At 41.8% G+C, this 18450-nt stretch overlaps 1 protein-coding gene and 1 long non-coding RNA gene across 3 annotated transcripts in view; one reads left to right on the top strand and one right to left on the bottom strand.

Annotated features, from left to right (window-relative positions):
* The window catches only part of LOC145351749 (protein KIBRA-like), a 123161-nt gene extending 119425 nt beyond the window's left edge, over window positions 1-3736 (bottom strand). Inside the window, exon 1 of one of the 2 annotated variants that reach the window (XM_080201358.1) lies at window positions 3188-3736. In XM_080201358.1, coding sequence (XP_080057484.1) covers window positions 3188-3321 — 134 coding nt within the window. In that variant the 5' untranslated portion in view covers window positions 3322-3736. The remainder of the gene's footprint in view (window positions 1-3187) is intronic. The other variant, XM_080201357.1, reaches the window with a different exon arrangement.
* Window positions 3713-18450, top strand: part of LOC145351750 (uncharacterized) — a 34518-nt gene continuing 19780 nt past the window's right edge. Inside the window, exon 1 of the long non-coding RNA XR_013888451.1 lies at window positions 3713-3783. This is a non-coding gene — a long non-coding RNA (uncharacterized LOC145351750). The remainder of the gene's footprint in view (window positions 3784-18450) is intronic.

Below are 18450 nucleotides of genomic sequence, written 5' to 3'. Positions count from 1 at the left end.
CCAATTAAGGCAAGAAGATAGCAGATAGACAATGTGAGGCAAAATAGTTAGCCTGTGGATTTGGAACGTTTGAAAAGATGAGCAAGAAATTGAAATATAAAAGCAGATTGTAAAGCTCTTTTCGTGGAAAGAAAACAAAAGAAAGTGTGGGTTTTTTTTGCAGAGGCTAGAAAATTACAAGAGCATAAGGAAATTGCAGAGATATTCAACCAATATCTTGAGCAGAAGACACACTGAACTAGAAATTGTGTGGAACTAAGGGTCTAGTAAGAGTGAGGAACTTAAAATAACTGATAATAAAAAGTATTAAAAAAAATTAAATGGGACCACAAGTCAACAAATCCTCTGGACCTAATGAAACCTATGGTTTCAAACCAAGTAGAATTTAAGGATGCATCAATCTTGATCTTCCACAATTCCCAAAATTTTAGAATGGTCCCCATGAATTGAAAGGAAGCAAATATAACAATGCTGACAGAGGAGGGAGAATGAGGAACCCATAGGACAATTAGGCTAGCATCAGTAGCAGGAAAAATGCTAAAATCAACTATTAATAACATAATATTAGACAGAGCCATTGGTTTTATGAAGGAAAATAGTTCTTAACAAATCTATAGTGTTTAGAGGGTACAACTAGCTGGGTAGATTACAGAGAACCATTGGTTGCAGTGTCTTTTATCTTTAGAAGATATTGGATAAAATGTCAAGATTAGCGCCTACATGGGTGAGAGTTAATATTATAAGAACATGAGAACATAAGAAATAGGAGCAGGAGTAGGCCATTTCGAGCCTGCCCCACCATTCAATAAGATCATGGCTGATCTGAAGTGGATCAGTTCCACTTTCCCGCTTTCTCCCCATAACCCTTAATTCCCCTATCAGAAACCTATCTACCCGTGACTTAAACATATTTAGCGAGGTAGCTTCCACCACTTCAACGGGCAGAGAATTCCAGAGATTCACCACCCTTTGAGTGAAGAAGTTCCTGCTCAACTCTGATCTAAACTGCGCACCCCCCCCCCCTTATCTTGAGGCTGTGTCCTCTAGTCCTGCTATCCTTTCTAAGCAGGAAGAATCTCTCTACCTCTACCCTATCCATCCCCTTCATTATCTTATATGTCTCTATAAGATCCCTCCTCATCCTTCTAAACTCCAATGAGTACAGACCCAGTATCATGGGTCATGCTTGATCATGCTTAAGGATTGATTAATGGACAGAAAACAGAGTGCAAATAAATGAATCATTTTCAGAAATAGCCACGTCTAACTAGTGGTCTGTTGCAAGGATCAGTGCTCTGGTCTCCGCTATTTCTAATCTATAGGAATGACTTAATGAATGCACTGACCATATTATATCAAGGCTTGCTGATAACAAGAAGAAAATTGGAAGCAGGAATACAGGCCATACAGTCCATCAAGCCAGTTCTGTCATTTTGGGGGATTTTACATCAACTCCCCTTCCCCACCCTGCTCCCATCACTCAATTTCTTCAGTGCACAAAAAATCTATCTCAGTTTTGAATAGACATCTACAGCCTACTGGAGTAAGAAATGCCAAAGATTCAATACTGAGTGAAGACATTTTCTCTTATCTCAGGCCTAATGGCCAACATTTGATCCGGAGACCATGGTCAGGATTTTCACAAAGTCAACTTTAAAAATGGCACACATAACCTGATGTAAAAATCCTGCCCCTACTTCCAACAAATCCAACTTTTGCCAGTAGGGGAAAGGGGATGGTGTGATTCACATGGGGGGAGAAGGGAGCACCCAAATTCAATAGGGCCATTTGAATTCAGGGTTGATTCCATTTTGGAGGTTTCTGGCTTTATTAGGAGTCACAGGGCAGCATGGTGGCACAGTGGTTAGCACTGCTGTCTCAGTGCCAGGGACCCAGGTTTGATTCCCAGCTTAGGCCACTGTCAGTGTGGAGCCTGTTCTCCCCATGTCTGTGTAGGTTTCCTCCAGGTGAAAGAGTGAAGCCACGGTCTTGAAAGGGATATTAACCAGATTGCAGAGAATAACATTTTTCTAGGGACAAAAGGAGGGGTCAACAGCTACATAAGTAATACAGTGAACGGAGGACCAAATATTTTGAACACACCTGAAGTTGGAGGCAGGGCAATGCAAGAAATACAGCAACAAATTGCACACAAGTTTCCAGAAACAGTAATATGATAATAAATAATCATCCATTTTAAATGTTAATTTCACAGTATTGCAATGTTAATGTTAGCCTACTTGTGACTAATAAATAAACTTTAATTTTACTTTAATGGAGATATCTGACAAGTAACAGGGCAAAAACAAAATATTGTAGAAACTCAGCAGTCTAACAGCATCTGTGGAGAGAGAATAGAGCTAACATTTCGAGTCTGGATGACCCTTGTATCATTACATTCCACATCCTCTCCTTTCCCTATATACGGTATGCTTCATCTATATAGCGCAAGAAACAATACTTTTCACTGTACACTTACATATGTGACAATAATAAATTAAAACAAATTTTGAGTCGAAACACTGGCTCTCTCCACAGATACTATCAGATCTGCTGAATTTCTACAGCATATTCTGCTTTGTTTCAGATTCCAGCATCTGCAGAGTATTTTGCCTTTATCTTAGTAAGTAACAGGGGCATCTGGCCTGAACGTTGCACCTCGAATTGGTCAGTTTGAGAAAATGTAAAACTGCTCAGCAGTTAACCAGAAAGACAAAATAAAACCACAAGAACTGAAAATGCACTTCAACCACTAGCTGAGGGTTAGTTACTGGCAGCCACTTCGTTTCACGTTTGAGGAAAAAAAGACAGCTGTGCAGCTTGAGAACTGTTTCGTAAGCGCCTGCATTACTGTGTCAAGCTGATTCTGCCTCAGCAAATAAAGCTTCTCGTAAATTATCCCATCATTTTAAATTGCAATGCTGCTTTTGCTATGGGCTGGCCAGCCAGTTAAGGAGGAAGGTTAAGCAGGTGCATTGGAATGACCTCGAAAACTTGCCGAATGGAATGTCGCGCATGCGCAGGTGCTTCGCGGTCCCGGGAAACATCGCACATGCGCACCAACCGGCAGTTCGGCCGCGCCATCGCCGACAGGTCGCGCAGGCGCACCTCGGCCGCCGGCAGGACCTTATTTGGCAAAGCGGAGCGGCCACTTGTGTTTGGGGTTGCTAACCGAGGCCTAACCCACCTGTCGCGGGGATCTACCCAGCTGGTCCGCTTGGTGTTGTGGTCGATGTAGTAGGGCTTGCCGTCGTAGTCGGTCGCCTCTTCCCAGCCGGGCGGCAGGGGCAGCTCTCCATGGCCCTTGTTCGACCTGGGCATGGCGAGCGGCAGCGGAGGTGCTCAGCGACTCCAGCTCCGCCATCGGCGGGTGAGGAGGGGAAGAAAGGCCGAGTGGTCGCTGACGCTCCGCGCCGGCGGCGCTTCGCCTGGAAACATTCCCTCTCCTCCTCCTCCTTCTTCCCTCTTGGAGTTGTCTGGGACGCTGTTTTGGATGTTTTCCTTCCTCACGCCTCCATGTTCGGCCGGGCCGTGGAGGGGGGAGAAGCTCGAGCTCGGAGACCCCGCTCGCGCTTCCAACCGAAACGTGCCCCAAATATCACCGTCCCGTTACTGAGGGGAGGGAAATATTAAACTTTTTTTTCGGATGCGGGAACGAGTGTGCCAACTTTCCTCGCTGTCTGGGAAAGGAATGTTCCTTCGCCGTCGCCTGTAGACCGTTGCCACCGCCGGTCAGCAGCTTCCGAGCGTTCACTGCATGGCGTCATCCAGGTTGTCAGTCAGGTACCTTTCTACCGTAATGACAGCAAAAGCTGCGACGTACCCAGCGCTTGCCATAATGCTCCGAAAAGCTCCACACTCTCTCTTTCCCCCACCCACCCACCTTCCATAATTTTGCCAGCCCCACCTTTTTTCCCAAAGCTTCAATCAAATGACAAGTGTGTACAAAAGATTGACTAGGATGCTACCAAGACTTGATGGTTTCAATTATAAGGAGAAGCTAGATAGACTGAGACTTTTTCCCCCTGGCTGAGGGGTGATCTTTTCGAGGTCTACAAAATAATCAGCTAGATAGTCAATATCTTTCCCCAAAGGTAGGTGAGTCTAAAACTAGAGGGCATAGGTTTAAAGGTGAGGGGAGAGAGATAGGGAAAGTGTACAGATGGGCAATTTTTTCTCACACACAGTGGTGAGTATCTGGAACAAGCTGCCAGAGATAGTAGTTGAAGCGGGTACGGTTTTGTCCTTTAAAAAGCATTTAGGCAGTTACTTGAATATGATGGGTATAGAGAGATATGGGCCAAATGTGGGTAATTGGGATTAGTTTAGGGGTTTAAAAAAAGATGGCATGGACAAGTTAAGCCAATGAGCTTGTTTCCATGCTATAAACTTCTTTGATTCTATAATATATTTGGATTAGATAACTTCTTCCCTCCCAGTGCTCCACACGTTCTTATGGGTTCTATCACAACTTGGTACATATCTGATTCAAACCACCAACAACCTGTCCTTGTCCCTCCATGCGGATGCTATAGTTAAAAAAAAAAACAGGCCAACATTTGATTTGAATTTATTATTGTCACATGTATTAACATACAATGAAAAGTGTTGTTTCTTGAGTATTATACAAATCATAGAAAAGGAAATGAGAGAGTGCAGAATGTAGTGTTACAGTCAGCTAGGGTGTAGAGGAAAAATCGACTTAATGTCAGGTAAATCCATTCAAAAGCCTGACAACAGGGGAGAAGCTGTTCTTGAGTGTTTTGGTATGTGACCAAAGACCCTTTTATCTTTTTCCTGATGGAAGAAAGTGCAAGAGAGAATGTCAGCGGTATGTGAGGTCCTTTATTCTGCTGGCTGCTTTGCTTGAGGCAGTGGCAGTGGGACGTGTAGACAGAGTCAGTGGAAGGGAGGCTGGTTTGCGTGATGGATTGCGCTACATTTAAGACATTTTGTAGTTCTTTGCAGTCTTGGGCAGAGCAGGAGCTGTGATACAACAGAAAGAATGCATTCTATATTGTGTGTGTAAAAGTTGGTGAGAGCCGTAGCTGACATACCAAATTTCCTTCGTCTTCTGAGAAAGTAGAGGCTTTGATGGGCTTTCTTATTGGTGTCGGCATGGGTGGACCAGGAGAGGTTGGCGGTGATCTGACCACCTAAAAACATGAAGCTCTCGACCCTTTCTACTTCCTCCTGTTGATGTAGACAGGGGCACGTTCTTCTTTACACTTCCTGAAGTCGATGACAATCTCTTTTATGTTGTTGACATTGAGGGAGAGATTATTGTTGCCACACCAGTTCACCAGATTCTCTATCTCATTCCTGTACTCTATCTCATCATTGTTTGACATCCTACCGCTATGGTGGTGTCGTCAGCAAATTTAAAAATCGAATTGGAAGGGAATTCGGCCGCACAATCATAGGTGTATTAGGAATATAGTAGGGAGCTGAGACCACATCCTTATGGGGCACCGGTGTTAAGGATGATCATGGAGGAGGTGTTGTTGCCTATGCTTACTGATTGTGATCTGTGAATTAGGAACTTTAGGATCCAGTTGTAGAGGGAGGTGCCGAGGCCCAGGCCACAGAGTTTGGAAATGAGTTTTGTGGGAATAATGGTGTTGAAGGCTGAGCTGTGGTCAATAAATAGGAGTCTAACACAGGTATCCTTATTATCTAGGTGTTCCAGGGTTGAATGCAGGGCCAGGGAGATGACAACTGCTGTGGACCTGTTGCAGCGGTAGACAAACTGTAGTGGATCCAGATAGTTGGGAGGCTGGAATTGATTCATGCCATGACTAGCCTTTCAAAGCAATTTATAATGATAGATGTCAGAGCCACCTGCCGATAGTCATTGAGGTTTTTCTTTGGTACCCGGATGATGGTTGTCTTCTTGAAGCAGATTGGAACCTCAGATTGTTGTAAAGAGAAGTTGAAGATGTCTGTGTATACCTCCACCAGTTGATCTGCTCAGGATCTGAGTCCTCATCCGGGTATCCCATCTGGGCCAGTCGCTGTCCATGGGTTGACCTTCAAGAATCCTGCTCTGACATCTGCAATGTTGGTGACCCCAAATACAGGTCCATCCAGGATGGAGGGCATGCTCTCACTGACCTCTTGCTCAAAACAGGTGTAGAATGCATTGAGATCATCAGAGAGGGGTGCGTTACAGCTGGCGATTTTGCATGCCTTTATCTTGTAGTCTGTTATGTCTTGCAGATCTTGTTATAGTCGGTGGGTCTAGCCTGGGACTATAGCTGGGTTCAGTACTGCCTTTTGGCATCTTTGATGGATCTCCTTCGATCATATCTGGCTTTCTTGTATAGGTCAATGTTGCCTGACTTGAATGCCTCAGATCTGGACTTCAGCAAGCAGTGGATATCCCTGTTCATTCATGGTTTCTGGTTTGGGAACCTGTGGATTTGCTTCTTTGGCACACAGTCTTCTACACACTAATGAAGTCAGTTACTGTAGTGGCATGCTCATTCAGGCTGGTTGCAGAGTTTTTAAATACTGACCAGTCCACTGACTCCAAGCAGCCCCATAGGAGATCATCTGATTGCTCAGACCAACATTGCATGACTTTCTTTGATGGATTCTCCTGCTTCAGTGTTTGCTTGTAACCCGGGAGCAGCTCACATGCCCAGCCTTGTCTGATTTTGCCAAAGTGTGGGTGGGCGATAGAGCAGTAGGCATCTTTGATATTTATGTAGCAGTGGTCTAGGATGTGTGGGCCTCTGGTGGAAGACATGTTGGTGGTGGTTTCTCAAAAGGAAATTTGGCATGTGCGCTACGACTCTCACCAACTTTTACAGATGCATCATAGAAAGCATTCTTTCTGGTTGTATCACCGCTTGGTATGGCTCCTGCAAGACTGTAATCTTGCAAAAAAAAGGGGTCATGAACGAAGCCCAAAATTGAACCCCATCACCCAAACCAGCTTCCCATCTGTTGACTCCGTCTATATTTCCCCTGCCTCAGAAAAGCAGCAGTATAAACAAAGACCCCATGCACCCCGGACCCACTCTCTTCCATCTTTTTCTGTCGGGGGAAAAAGACAAAAAAGTCTGAGGTCAGATACCAACAACTCAAGGACAGCTTCTTCCCTGCTGCCATCAGACTTTTGAATGGACAACTTCATATTAAGCTGATCTTTCTCCACATCCTGTGTAACATTACCTTCTGCACCCTCTCCTTTCCTTCTCAATGTATCTTGCGCTTTGTCAGCGTTGCGCACAAGAAACAATACTTTTCACTCTAATTAATGACAATAATAAAATCAATTACCAGGTGGCTCAGTTTGGTGGCATTCTCACCTCTGAGTCATGAGCTTGTGGGTTCAAGTCCTGCTCTAGTGCAGTCCTGAAGGAGTCCTGAACCTTAATAAGGGGATTGCATATGAAGAGAAAAAGAAATTACAGGGCTATGAGGCAAAACTAGGGAAGCGAATCATTGGCTAGGTCTACCAAAAACAGCAGAAGTCTGCTGAGTCACATCCTGAGACTTTACAGCTCCTCTGCATCTTTTCAAAAGGCCTTGGCGACCTTCCGAAATTACAAGGTCTAGAAATGCACACAGTACTTCAGCTGAGGCCCAACTATTAGTAAAAGTTGAGCAGGATTTCTCTGCTTTTGTACTCATTACATCTGTTACATGTGCTTGTTAATCTTCCACCTTCGAAGAGTTGTAGCGATCTATGTCCAGACCCCTCTGCTCTCTCACCACCCTCAAAATAGTAACTTATAGACGATATGTCTCGATTATAACAACTATCCAAGTCTCTTTTTGTTTTCAAAAAAAATTCAATAGTTGTCTGCACTTTGATTGGTGAAGTACTGAGTATATGAAACAAGGGGCTTTAATTTCTAATCTGTACTTGTTTTCCTAACTAGATATGTCACTATGGCCAATGTCTCCAAATTATGACAAAGAAGAATTAGTACAATCCCCATGCTATCATTGCTACTCAGTAATTGTGACCACATCATGTGTATTTGTAGACATTGGGCTATGTCAGGATTGGGCTCAATTATGACACTCCCATAGGGCAACACTGTGGCAGAGTGGTTAGTGCTGCTGCCTCTCGGTGCCAGGGACCCAGGTTTGATTCCCAACTTGGGTCACTGTCTGTGTGGAGTCCGCATGTTCTGCCCATGTCTGCAGGGGTTTCCTTTGGGTGCTCCAGTTTCCTCCCACAGTCAAAAAGTTGTAATGGTTAGGTGCATTGGCCAGGCTAAATTCTCCCTCAGTGTACCCAAACAGGTGCCGGAATGTGACGACTAGGAGATTTTCACAATAACGTAATTGCACTGTTAATGTAAGCTCATATAGTGGTTAGCACTGCTGCCTCACAACGCCAGGGACTCAGGTTTGATTCCCGGCTTGGGTCACTGTGTGAAGTTTGCACATTCTCACCGTGTCTGTGTGGGTTTCCTCCCACAATCTGAAAGAAGTGCTGGTTAGGTATATTGACCCGAACGGGTGCCGGAGTGTGGCAACTAGGGGAATTTCACAGTAATTTCATTGCAGAGTTATTGTAAACCTTATTTGTGACTAATAAATTAACTTGTAAAATGCCTTGGGACATTTCATTATATTAAAGGCTCTATGCAAATGTGAGTTGTTGTTGTTGAGTCTTGCGCTTGTATTACAAGGTGATGGTGAAGAAGCACAAAACAGGATTGTTTTGGATGAGTTTTTATATGATGGAGCTTCGGAGATCAGCTGAGAAAGCACAAGAAAAATTGGGCATGAAGGTGACCATTGACCATTGGTAAAGGGCCTCAGCTGTAGACATAAATGCTGACCTTTTGGAGTCAGTGTTAGTGACAAACATGGGATTTGAAATTCAGATTAAAACTGAGCTGCGCACTTAAGGTGCACTTTGGGGTTTCATTCTGAACAGCCAGAAAGGGGCTGGAATCAGAGGTGAGGTTTTAGAGTCTCATGGTGGCGATCAAACTGAATGATGTTTGGATGGAGGAAACTTATCCACAGGTCAATGCTAAACAGCAAACAAAGGTAGTGCAATGGCCATAGTGGTGGAGTAGTTGTCACAAGAAGAAAGGTCTGATGTGTTTGGTACAGAAGATACCTGTAGACAGTGGCGCAGTGGTGAGCACTACTGCCTGACAATGCCGGAGATGTAGATTCAATTCTGGCCTCAGGTCACTGTCTGTGTGGAGTTTGCACTTTCTCCCCGTGTCTGCGTGGGTTTCCTCCCACAATCCAAAGATGTGCGGGTTTAGTGGATCAGCCATATTAAATTGCCCCTAGTGTCATGGGATTTTCAGGGTAAATATGTGGGGTTACGGGAATAAGGCCTGGGTGGGATTGTTGTCAGTGCAGACTGGATGGTCCAAATGGCCTCTTTCTGCATTGTAGGGATTCTATTATTCTATGAATTATACCTAACATTGAAATAGGGCCTTCATAATAGAAAGAGAGTAAATTGACAGAAAAGGAAAATATTAAAATTAAGGCATAAAGTCAAGAAAGAAATGAAAAATATTTTGTTGTACAAATAAGTTATGGCAAATGTAAATTAACCTTTGAATGTAAACTAGCCTTTTCCCAGCTATTGAAGTGATACTGTTCACACATAATACCAACCCTTCAGTACACATACCTCACAGAAATATGAGCCACATTATTGAGCATCTGCAGGCTATTTTAGGCAATGAATCCTAATTGAGCCCAGTTATGGTCCACATACAAATACACAGTTCAGCAGACATTATTAAATACCAATGAGAAACAGCAATCTCCAATAATGGAGCATTCACTAAGAATTGCATTAAAGGGACAGTTTACTTTTTTTTTGTTGACATAGTGGAGGGAGGCATGAACTCGAAGAGTGCTACTAGCTGAGGCAAGGGCATAGAAATTTCTCACAGTAACATGCACCATGATTTCATATTTTGAAAAATAGTGCATCTACTGGTGACTTCTGAGAGGAGCACACAACTTCTTTTGATCAAATGATTCGAAAAACCCAATTGTTCACCAAGCTGAAGAAAGAAGTTCACTTGCATTTAAAAGCCTATCAATAATATTGTAAATCTGTGAATTCTATTAATATACTTCAATTGAAAGTAAAACCTGTGTCAGGTTGAAGGTCTGACTGCAATCATAAACCATTTATTGTTGTACTTTTGAAAGTAGTGATAAGAGTAAATTGCTTTACATTTCTATCTAGCAAGCATGGAATCAGATTTGAAAGGTAGAACAATCTGTGCTCCGTACAGTTTTATGAAAAACCATAGCATGAAAAGCAAAGCATAAGTAATATTTTATCAGAAGGAAATACAATTAGATGCAGCAGCTGAATCTAAAATCAAAATAAAAAAATATATCTTTCAATCATTAATGTGATACATCAAACTATATAAAAAAACTGAAGAACAAATGTTTTTGGGAACCATAGTGTGTTAGGATTTATTGTGAATTATACCAAATGAAACCATTATTAGCTGATCACAACTGTCTAATTTTAATTCTTCATTGAAAACCAAAGCAAGATTCAACACATGTACAATAAAATTATAAACTAAAAATGGTAGTGAATATTTAAATAAATTAGGAAATTTAGAATTTTTTAAATTGTTATGAACAAGAGAAGCTATGTATCTTCATTACTGTTTCTTATGGTCAAATTCCTCTGACTGTGGGGAGTTGGGAATGGGGGGTGGCAGATGGTGTGAAATCCAGTGGGGTAATGCCAGAACTGAGTCATCACAACAGGTCTTATGAGGGAAGGATAGCATGACTTCTGCAAACACCATTTGGATCTGGAAAAAGAATTCTTGAAACAATTAAAATGGCAATTGGCCAGGACTTTACAGGCCCATTACATTTTTGCAAAATTTGCATGGGACATGGCGTGTCAGATCCTCAGCATGTATATCAAGGTAGGAACAAGGCAGCAGGTCATGTCAGTGCTGCATTCTGCACCTGTCATGTGAGACAAAGAGATCAAAGAGTTTTGCCCTTCCAAATGCAAGCCTCCAGAATCAACTGGTGTTCAGATAAATGCATGTACAATGAAGGATACAAAAACATTATTCTTTGTGCTCGCCTAAGGCTCCTTTATGCTTGATTATGAGCTGACTCCACTCTCTTGTGTCCACATCCCTATCTCACCATCTGCAGTGGAAGAAGGCCATCAGGTCAGCGAAGCAGGCAATGTGAGGGAACATAGAATGAGGTGCTTGTTGGCGCAGCAGAAGGGAAGCTCTCAGGTCAGTGACACCTCCCTGCGTGTTCTTCTCCATGAGATAAATCAGAAAAGGCAGGAGGTCCTCTTCACCAGGGATAGAAAGGCAAGACCTCCCCACCTAATCAAGCAAGCAATGACAGTTTGCGGAGATGGTTAGTAGTCATGCGGACATTCAAAGAACTTGGCTGCAGTGCTGAAAGCATTTGAATGATCTCTGTTTGGCCAATGTAAGTACCCATACCATGGTTCCCTCAAGGATTAACAAATGGAACACCTTTGCAGGTTTGGGACCTTTCTTTCACATTGTGGGCACTTTTCTACAGGAACAAGTAAGAGGAATGTTCAATGCAAATTACTGCAGATGCTGGAATCTGAAATAAAAGCAGAAAATGCTGTAAAATCTCAGCAGGTCAGACAGAATATGTGGAGAGAGAATAGAGCCAACATTTCAAGTTTGGATGACCATCCAGACTCGAAATGTTAGCTCCTTCCTCTCTCCACAGATGTCAGATCTTCCAGCATTTATTGTGTAGGAGGAATGTTAGTTGCTGTACAACAGCACAATGCCTAGATGCATGGCACCAGACTGTTCATTTTAGAGGCATTCAAATGTATCCGGTATTAGGCTGCTCTGAAGCAGTGTTGCAAATGTTGCCATTTTCAGAGTCGCGCCCATTGATTAATTACATCTTTTCCTTTCACGTAAGATGCTGCTACCTGACTCAATTGTCACCAACTGAATGGAGTGCTGCTTCCCAGCAACTGCAGCCTCACATTTTATCCCATTTATTAATCCTTGAGGGAACCATGGTATGGGTACTTACATTGGCCAAACAGAGATCATTCAAACGCTTTCAGCACTGCAGCCAAGTTCTCTGGATGACCCCATAACTGCTAACATCGCCGCAATCTGTCCTTGCTTGTTTGGTTGGGTGGGGAGGTCTTATCTTTCTATCCCTGGTGAAGAGGACCTCCTGCCTTTTTTGATTTGTCTCCTGGAGGAAAACATACAGGGAGGTGTCATTGACCTGAGAGCTTCCCTTCTGCCATGCCAACAAGCGCTCCATTCTACTTTCCGAAATATTGGCTGCTTCACTGACCTGACGGCCTTCTTCCACTGGCAAAGTTGCACTGCCAGCTGAATTTTTAGGTAAGACCGGCTTCAATCCAGGAAGGCTTTAAGGAGGGAAATCTTTAAAGAGGGAAGTCTTTAGTTAAGTTCTGGTGCTGGCAACCCTTTAAAGTGAGACCAACACATCCATCAACTCAAGCTGACATCACTGTGGCTGCCTAGTCAATGCCTGTCTCCATCCCGCTCAGAACCTCACCCCCGCAAGCGTACCAGCAGTTAATTGGGCAGCCAGTGAGAGATAGCTGTGCAATGAAGGGTTGGGAGCACCAGTGCCCCTGTTACTAGCCCTATCACCTGCACCTCTTTGTAAAAATCCTGGCCAATGTGTTACTTTGCAGTAGAAAAATCTATGATTAATAGTGGGTCTTTTGTGACAAAAGGCAAATTGCTTGAAAGCATGGGACTTGGCTGCACTTCTTCACTACTGATTATGTTGCACTAGCCCACTGATTCAACGGAGTCACTGTTCCTGAGCAGATTGAAACAAAGAAAGGAAAGAGAAAAGGAGCAGTTAATTTGGTGGAGAGTAGGAGGGAAGGGGAGGTAATGAGGAGTTGGAAGGGAAGAGGAGAATGCAGGGAAGAAGAGAGGGAAGGGGAAGAGGAGGGCTGGGAACAGGAAAGAAAAGCAAGAATAGGAGAAGCAAAGGAGATCTGAACTTGGATGGAACAGGAAGAAGGGAGACATGGAGATGGAGATGGCAATGAGATAAAGAAGAGAAGGGGAAAAGATCTGGGAAAGGAAGGAACAATGAAAGTTGGTGACAGGAAAAGAGCGGGATATGCGGAGGGAAGGAGAAAAAGAGGGGAAGGAGAAAGGAACCAGAAAAAAAAGAGATGGAGGAGGATGGGAGGAGGCGAGAGAAGGAAAGATTAACTAGGATAAGTGGATGGAGAGGGAGAAAACATGACAAGACACATGGAGAGGAGGGCGAGAAGGAGGAGTGAAATGGGTGAGGAAAGGAGAGGAATGGGGGAAAGGAGAGATGAAGGAGGATCAAAAGAAAAAGGGAAGAATAAGTGAGGGGGAAAAGTGAAATACTTTGTTTAATTATAATTCCCTGCATTCTCTGAGATCAGTAACTTATTATGTAGCAAATCAAAGGAACAAACACATGATTTCTGCTTTGTATATTACCATCAACCATTATCCACCTTTGTCTTTTTCTTTCCCAGCCACACACCACCAGAAGTGATAGCATCTCCAAGTAGGACTGCTATGTGACAGAATTTATGGAAGTTACCATTAATGCCCTGGCGACAGTTTTCAAACATGTTAAAATAAGATGTGTAATGAATCTGCAGGAGGTCAGCTATATACAAAAGGCATCACATTCTGTCAAGAATTGAAAATAGACTAAAGAGTCAGTGACCCAGAGGGTGCCCCTCTTCTCATGTTGTAGTGCACTTTGCATACATCATGGATTAAACAGAAAAGCCCTTGTGTCTGACTGTGCATCATGTGACACATTTCACATTGAATAGAGCATTTTCTTAATGAGACTATTCTGATACTTGTAGCAACAAAGACTGGGCAGCTGGGAAATGTTATGGGGTAGTGCATTGTTCCTTTGCAAGATGTAGAAACCACAATCAGTATGTAAGACGGTTGTAGTGCACACACTATTTATAAAGCGAGGCCCTGCATTCTGAAGGTGATAATTGAGAACCAAGGTGTTCTTCAATGAGAGAAAATGCAGAAAGGGAAACGCACAATGCATTTCTTGAGTAAATACCAAAACTCTTGTTTACTTTTCTTATTTATCAGACAGTATAATAACATATAAGATAAAGTCAGGGGCAAATGTAATGAGGGCAGAAATGTCTTGGAAAATTTTCCTTAGTGGTTTACTGAGAACACAAAAGGACCCAGGAAATCAGCTCTGCAGTGCCCTTTGTCCCCTCACCAAACACACTAGCAGAGTGATGTTTAACTTTGCCCTTCTGCATAGAATTTGGCAGAGAAAGATGGCAATGTCGTCACCATGTATTGTATGCAAAGTGCCAAGTCCTATATTTATAAATTTAACCCAGGATAAAAGATGACAGTTTCCCTTGTATCATGCACTTTATGTTTTGTGCATTATCTCCAATGCATATACACTGTGAGCGTACACAAATTGTTGAAAGGGGAAAAACAAGTTGGTAAAGCTTTTAGAATCACAGAATGATACAACAAAAAAAGAGGCCATTTAGTTCATCATACCTGTACTGGCTCATTGAAAGAGCTATCTAATTAGTCAACACCCCTGCCCTATACCCATGACCGGGCAAATTTCTCATCTTTGGGTATTTATCTAATTACCCTTTGAAAGATACTATTCTGAATTTACTTCTACCACCCATTCAGGCTATTCACAACAGAGCATAATAACTCACCTTGTAAAAAAACGTTTTCTTCATATTGCCTCTGGTTGTTCTGCAATTGCCTTAAAACCTATGTTTACAGAACGCTCCACTGTGGCAGCACTGTATACCATCTACAAGATACACTGTAGCAACTTGCCAAGGTTCTTGTGGGAACAATTTCTCTTGCAAGCCACATGGCACACTTGTTGTAGGGTATTGATTACAGTTTGGTAAGTCTGAAGAAGTTTTCGTAGTCATACATACGTTAACCATAACTTACTGACTTTAATAACTATTTACAAATGTGTAGTAAAGAGTACAAGCTGGAAGCTGTCTCCATTTAAAATGTGTTAAATGGCCATTGACTGAAATGTGTGCATTCCCAAATAAGAAACCAAGACCTTCGATCTTACCCAAGAAGCATGGTTGTGTTTCTTCAAGGCTTGCAATCATGACCTCATGGAAAGCCTTTGGGCCTTCTGCGCAGTTCAGAATTTTTTTTCCCTGTACGGTTTGGCATGGTCGCGAATCCTGTTGTACTGAAAACATTGAGCTGAAATTGCAGGATATTGATCTCACCTGTGATTTGCTCAACACCATTGATATAGTCGCTCTGCTGGCTGGGTTGGCTATTGCTTTCCCTGGCCTGGAGAATTCTTGTGTCTGTTGTGTCCGAACTGTGGGTTGGCTTCTGCACCACAGTTTATTCTCTCCCCTCAAAATGGTTCTGTGCTGTTCGAGGAGTTCTGACTATCTGGATTGCGTTTTTGAGGTTAGATCTTCCTTTGCTTACATGAGGTTAGAGAATGCACCATCCATTACTCCTACCTCTATTCTGTCTCTGATGAGCACAGATTTTAAGTCTCCATACTTGCAACTTTCGGCCATCCTGTACAGATCATTGATGAATGAATCAACAGTTTCTTCCAGCTGTTGGACTCTCTCATTGAATTTAGCTTTTTTGAGAATTTGCTTCTTAGAATAAAATAAATGTTGAATGGTTTTAACACCTCTTTGAATTTTGCAAATGATTCATTAATTCCCTGGGTGGGATTTTATGGCTACACCCACCCCAAGGCCGGAAAATCCTGCCCGAGGTAAACGGACCTTTGCATGTCCATGTCCCACCCACTATGATTCCCACAGCAGGCAGGGCAGGAAAATTTCACCCCTTGTCTCGTAATAATATTGCCCAAAAAGAGGCTTTGTGTGTAAAATAACAAATTCACTTGGTCTTCTTCTGACTTTTTATATAAACCTGAAGTGATGCTATACCTTAAGAACCCTTTCCTCCAAATTCCGCAGTTTTTTGATCTGGATCTAGATCTTGGATTAATGCAAACTCATTTGGAAATGCAGAATTCTGATCTATAGTTACATTTTTAGAAGTGTATGTTCTACTTTAAGAGCTTTCTGGATTTCAAGATGGTGTCACTGTTCACTCAGAAACAAATGAGTTTCCAATGCTTGCTGGTTTCTGGTAGGCTCCACAACAATGTTAATGGTGCTCAGCTTGAAAAGTTTCTTTAACAGTGCTTGTCTGGATTGGCTGCCTGCAGACTTCTCTTGTTTAGCTTTTTACTTTGCTGGTACATGTATTCATCAAATTCAAGCTTTCCTCGATTTTTAGCGAGCTGAATAGCTGTGATGTTCTCAAAATTAATTTTATTTTTCTGGTGAGCTCGGGTGCCACGGGTTTAGGCTTTGTCTCAGAATGGGTTTTAACGACAGGTTTCTCTCAAGCTGCACTTTGGATACGGAATTACTTTAAACATTTCTCAGGACTTGCTGCAGTCTGGAATTTTAAAAGGTTTAATTCATCCTTGAAAGTTCTGCCATCTCTGCACTTTGAAGCTGGACTCCCAAAGGAGATTCATTGGAGTCTTCTCTTGTGATACAGTAAAAAAATTAAAATCTCTGCCTTCAGCTTCAAAGCCTTTTTTTTGTAGCTTTTTCCTGGTGATGTTTCCCCTGCGCCTCTGCTTCTGGAGCTTCGGACACAATCTTATGACCTTGTCCTGCCCATTATTCATTGCTGCATACACATCAGAATATTTGATTGGGACGTGCCGTTTTTATATGTGACTCCTAACTCAACTCAACCAGCCTTTGGACTGCAATGTTTTTTTCCAGTACAAATCATATCAATAGTTAATTAAATCAATTACAGTACAACAGTGAATCAAGTGTAAATTAACACACATTTAACAGTCATCAAAAATCAAATTCAACACAAAGATGCATCAACTTCTATTTAACACAACTAACATTGTCGCAAAATTCAGCATTGATGGTAACAACGAATCAATTGTATTTTTAATATTGATCAGCAAAATCCATATCATTATACAAGTAATCGTATTTAAGTGCATTTCAGCATCTCTAGCTGGGTTTTGCTTAGTAACAATTTCAGATTAATGTCCAAGATTAAAGCATGGCTTAGGAAATTTAGGTTTACAGTCTGTCTTCAATGCATCACCGATGTGTTCCGGTGTTAAGACTATCCCTCCATGACATGAAATGCAAGACGTGCAATCTCTGTTGTTATAATAGGTAAATGATATGGTGTCATGCAGTTTTACCTCCTTCAGAAATGCTGGGACTAAACCCTGTAGTGAGTCACCATAATCTTTGGTCATCTTTTATTGGTTTATAATGCTTAAGTCATGATAAAGACGATACCTTTCATGATCCATGGATTCTCCAAGTGATCTTTACACCACATACTTAAGAACTACATGGCATTAATCAATTCATTGGTCTGCTTTGTTAGACCCTATTCAAGCATACTACTAAAATTTTAATTGGAAGCATCTGCTGTATGAGCTTGTGAATCCGTTCCCTGTGCTTAGCATTTCCCAGCATGCACAGAAGAACCTGTAGCTTTCCCAGAATGCCTCCAGTGTAATTATGATAGCCTATTTGCCTACAAGTGCAGCAATCTTATTTCTGAAGTAGGTTTTTCTGAATAGTGGCCAATAGCTCTTGTACTATACACAGAAAATTAATAGAAAATATGTACACTTGGAAGCATTTAGACATTACAAGCCCTGGCAATTGGCTAAAGTTTTCAATTTGTTTATTGCAAATTACAGGTAAATAAAAATGGGGTTTTACCCATATTGTTGTAATTTATTTGTTTCTTTTACAGTTCCCCTTATTATTATAATCATTGTTCTAATGATTTGTTTGATTACAGATACTTTAAGTTTGATCAAACGCTATAGGTCAAAGACAAAAGGCAAAAATGCATAACAAAATGAATCATACCAAGCAGGGTATCACTAATTAAAAGCTGATAATGAATCCTATTACATCTGACCTTTTATTGTTACTTCTCTGTCCACATGTGCAGCACAAATAGAAGAAGATGCCTTTTTGAGGAGTATGTTTTCACTTAGAGGGCCAACCTGTTACATTTTAATTAGCATAAGTGGGATGTAAACCAGATCCCTGTGTCCTTGTTATATTTATGTTATATTAAAATTAATAATATAATTGATAAAAAGTTTAAAATATGTTTATTTATACATTATACTTATAGATTGTTACCCTTGTATTTAGGAACAATGCAACTGATACTTTACCCTGTGATGCATGACCGTGGCACCTAAACTGAACATTTTCTTCCAAATAACTTTTGAAAAATAAAAATTATTTCAGTAAGTCCAATGAAGCAACATGGTGTAGTCTTCATAAAAGATTAAAAATACATAATTTTATAAAGATAATAATGTACAGATGTGTTTGAA

This window comes from Carcharhinus amblyrhynchos, chromosome 13, assembly GCF_965287045.1.
Source record: "Carcharhinus amblyrhynchos chromosome 13, sCarAmb.v2.hapA, whole genome shotgun sequence".
Classification (NCBI taxonomy): Eukaryota; Metazoa; Chordata; class Chondrichthyes; order Carcharhiniformes; family Carcharhinidae; genus Carcharhinus; species Carcharhinus amblyrhynchos.
This window is presented reverse-complemented; position numbering and strand designations above follow the sequence as displayed.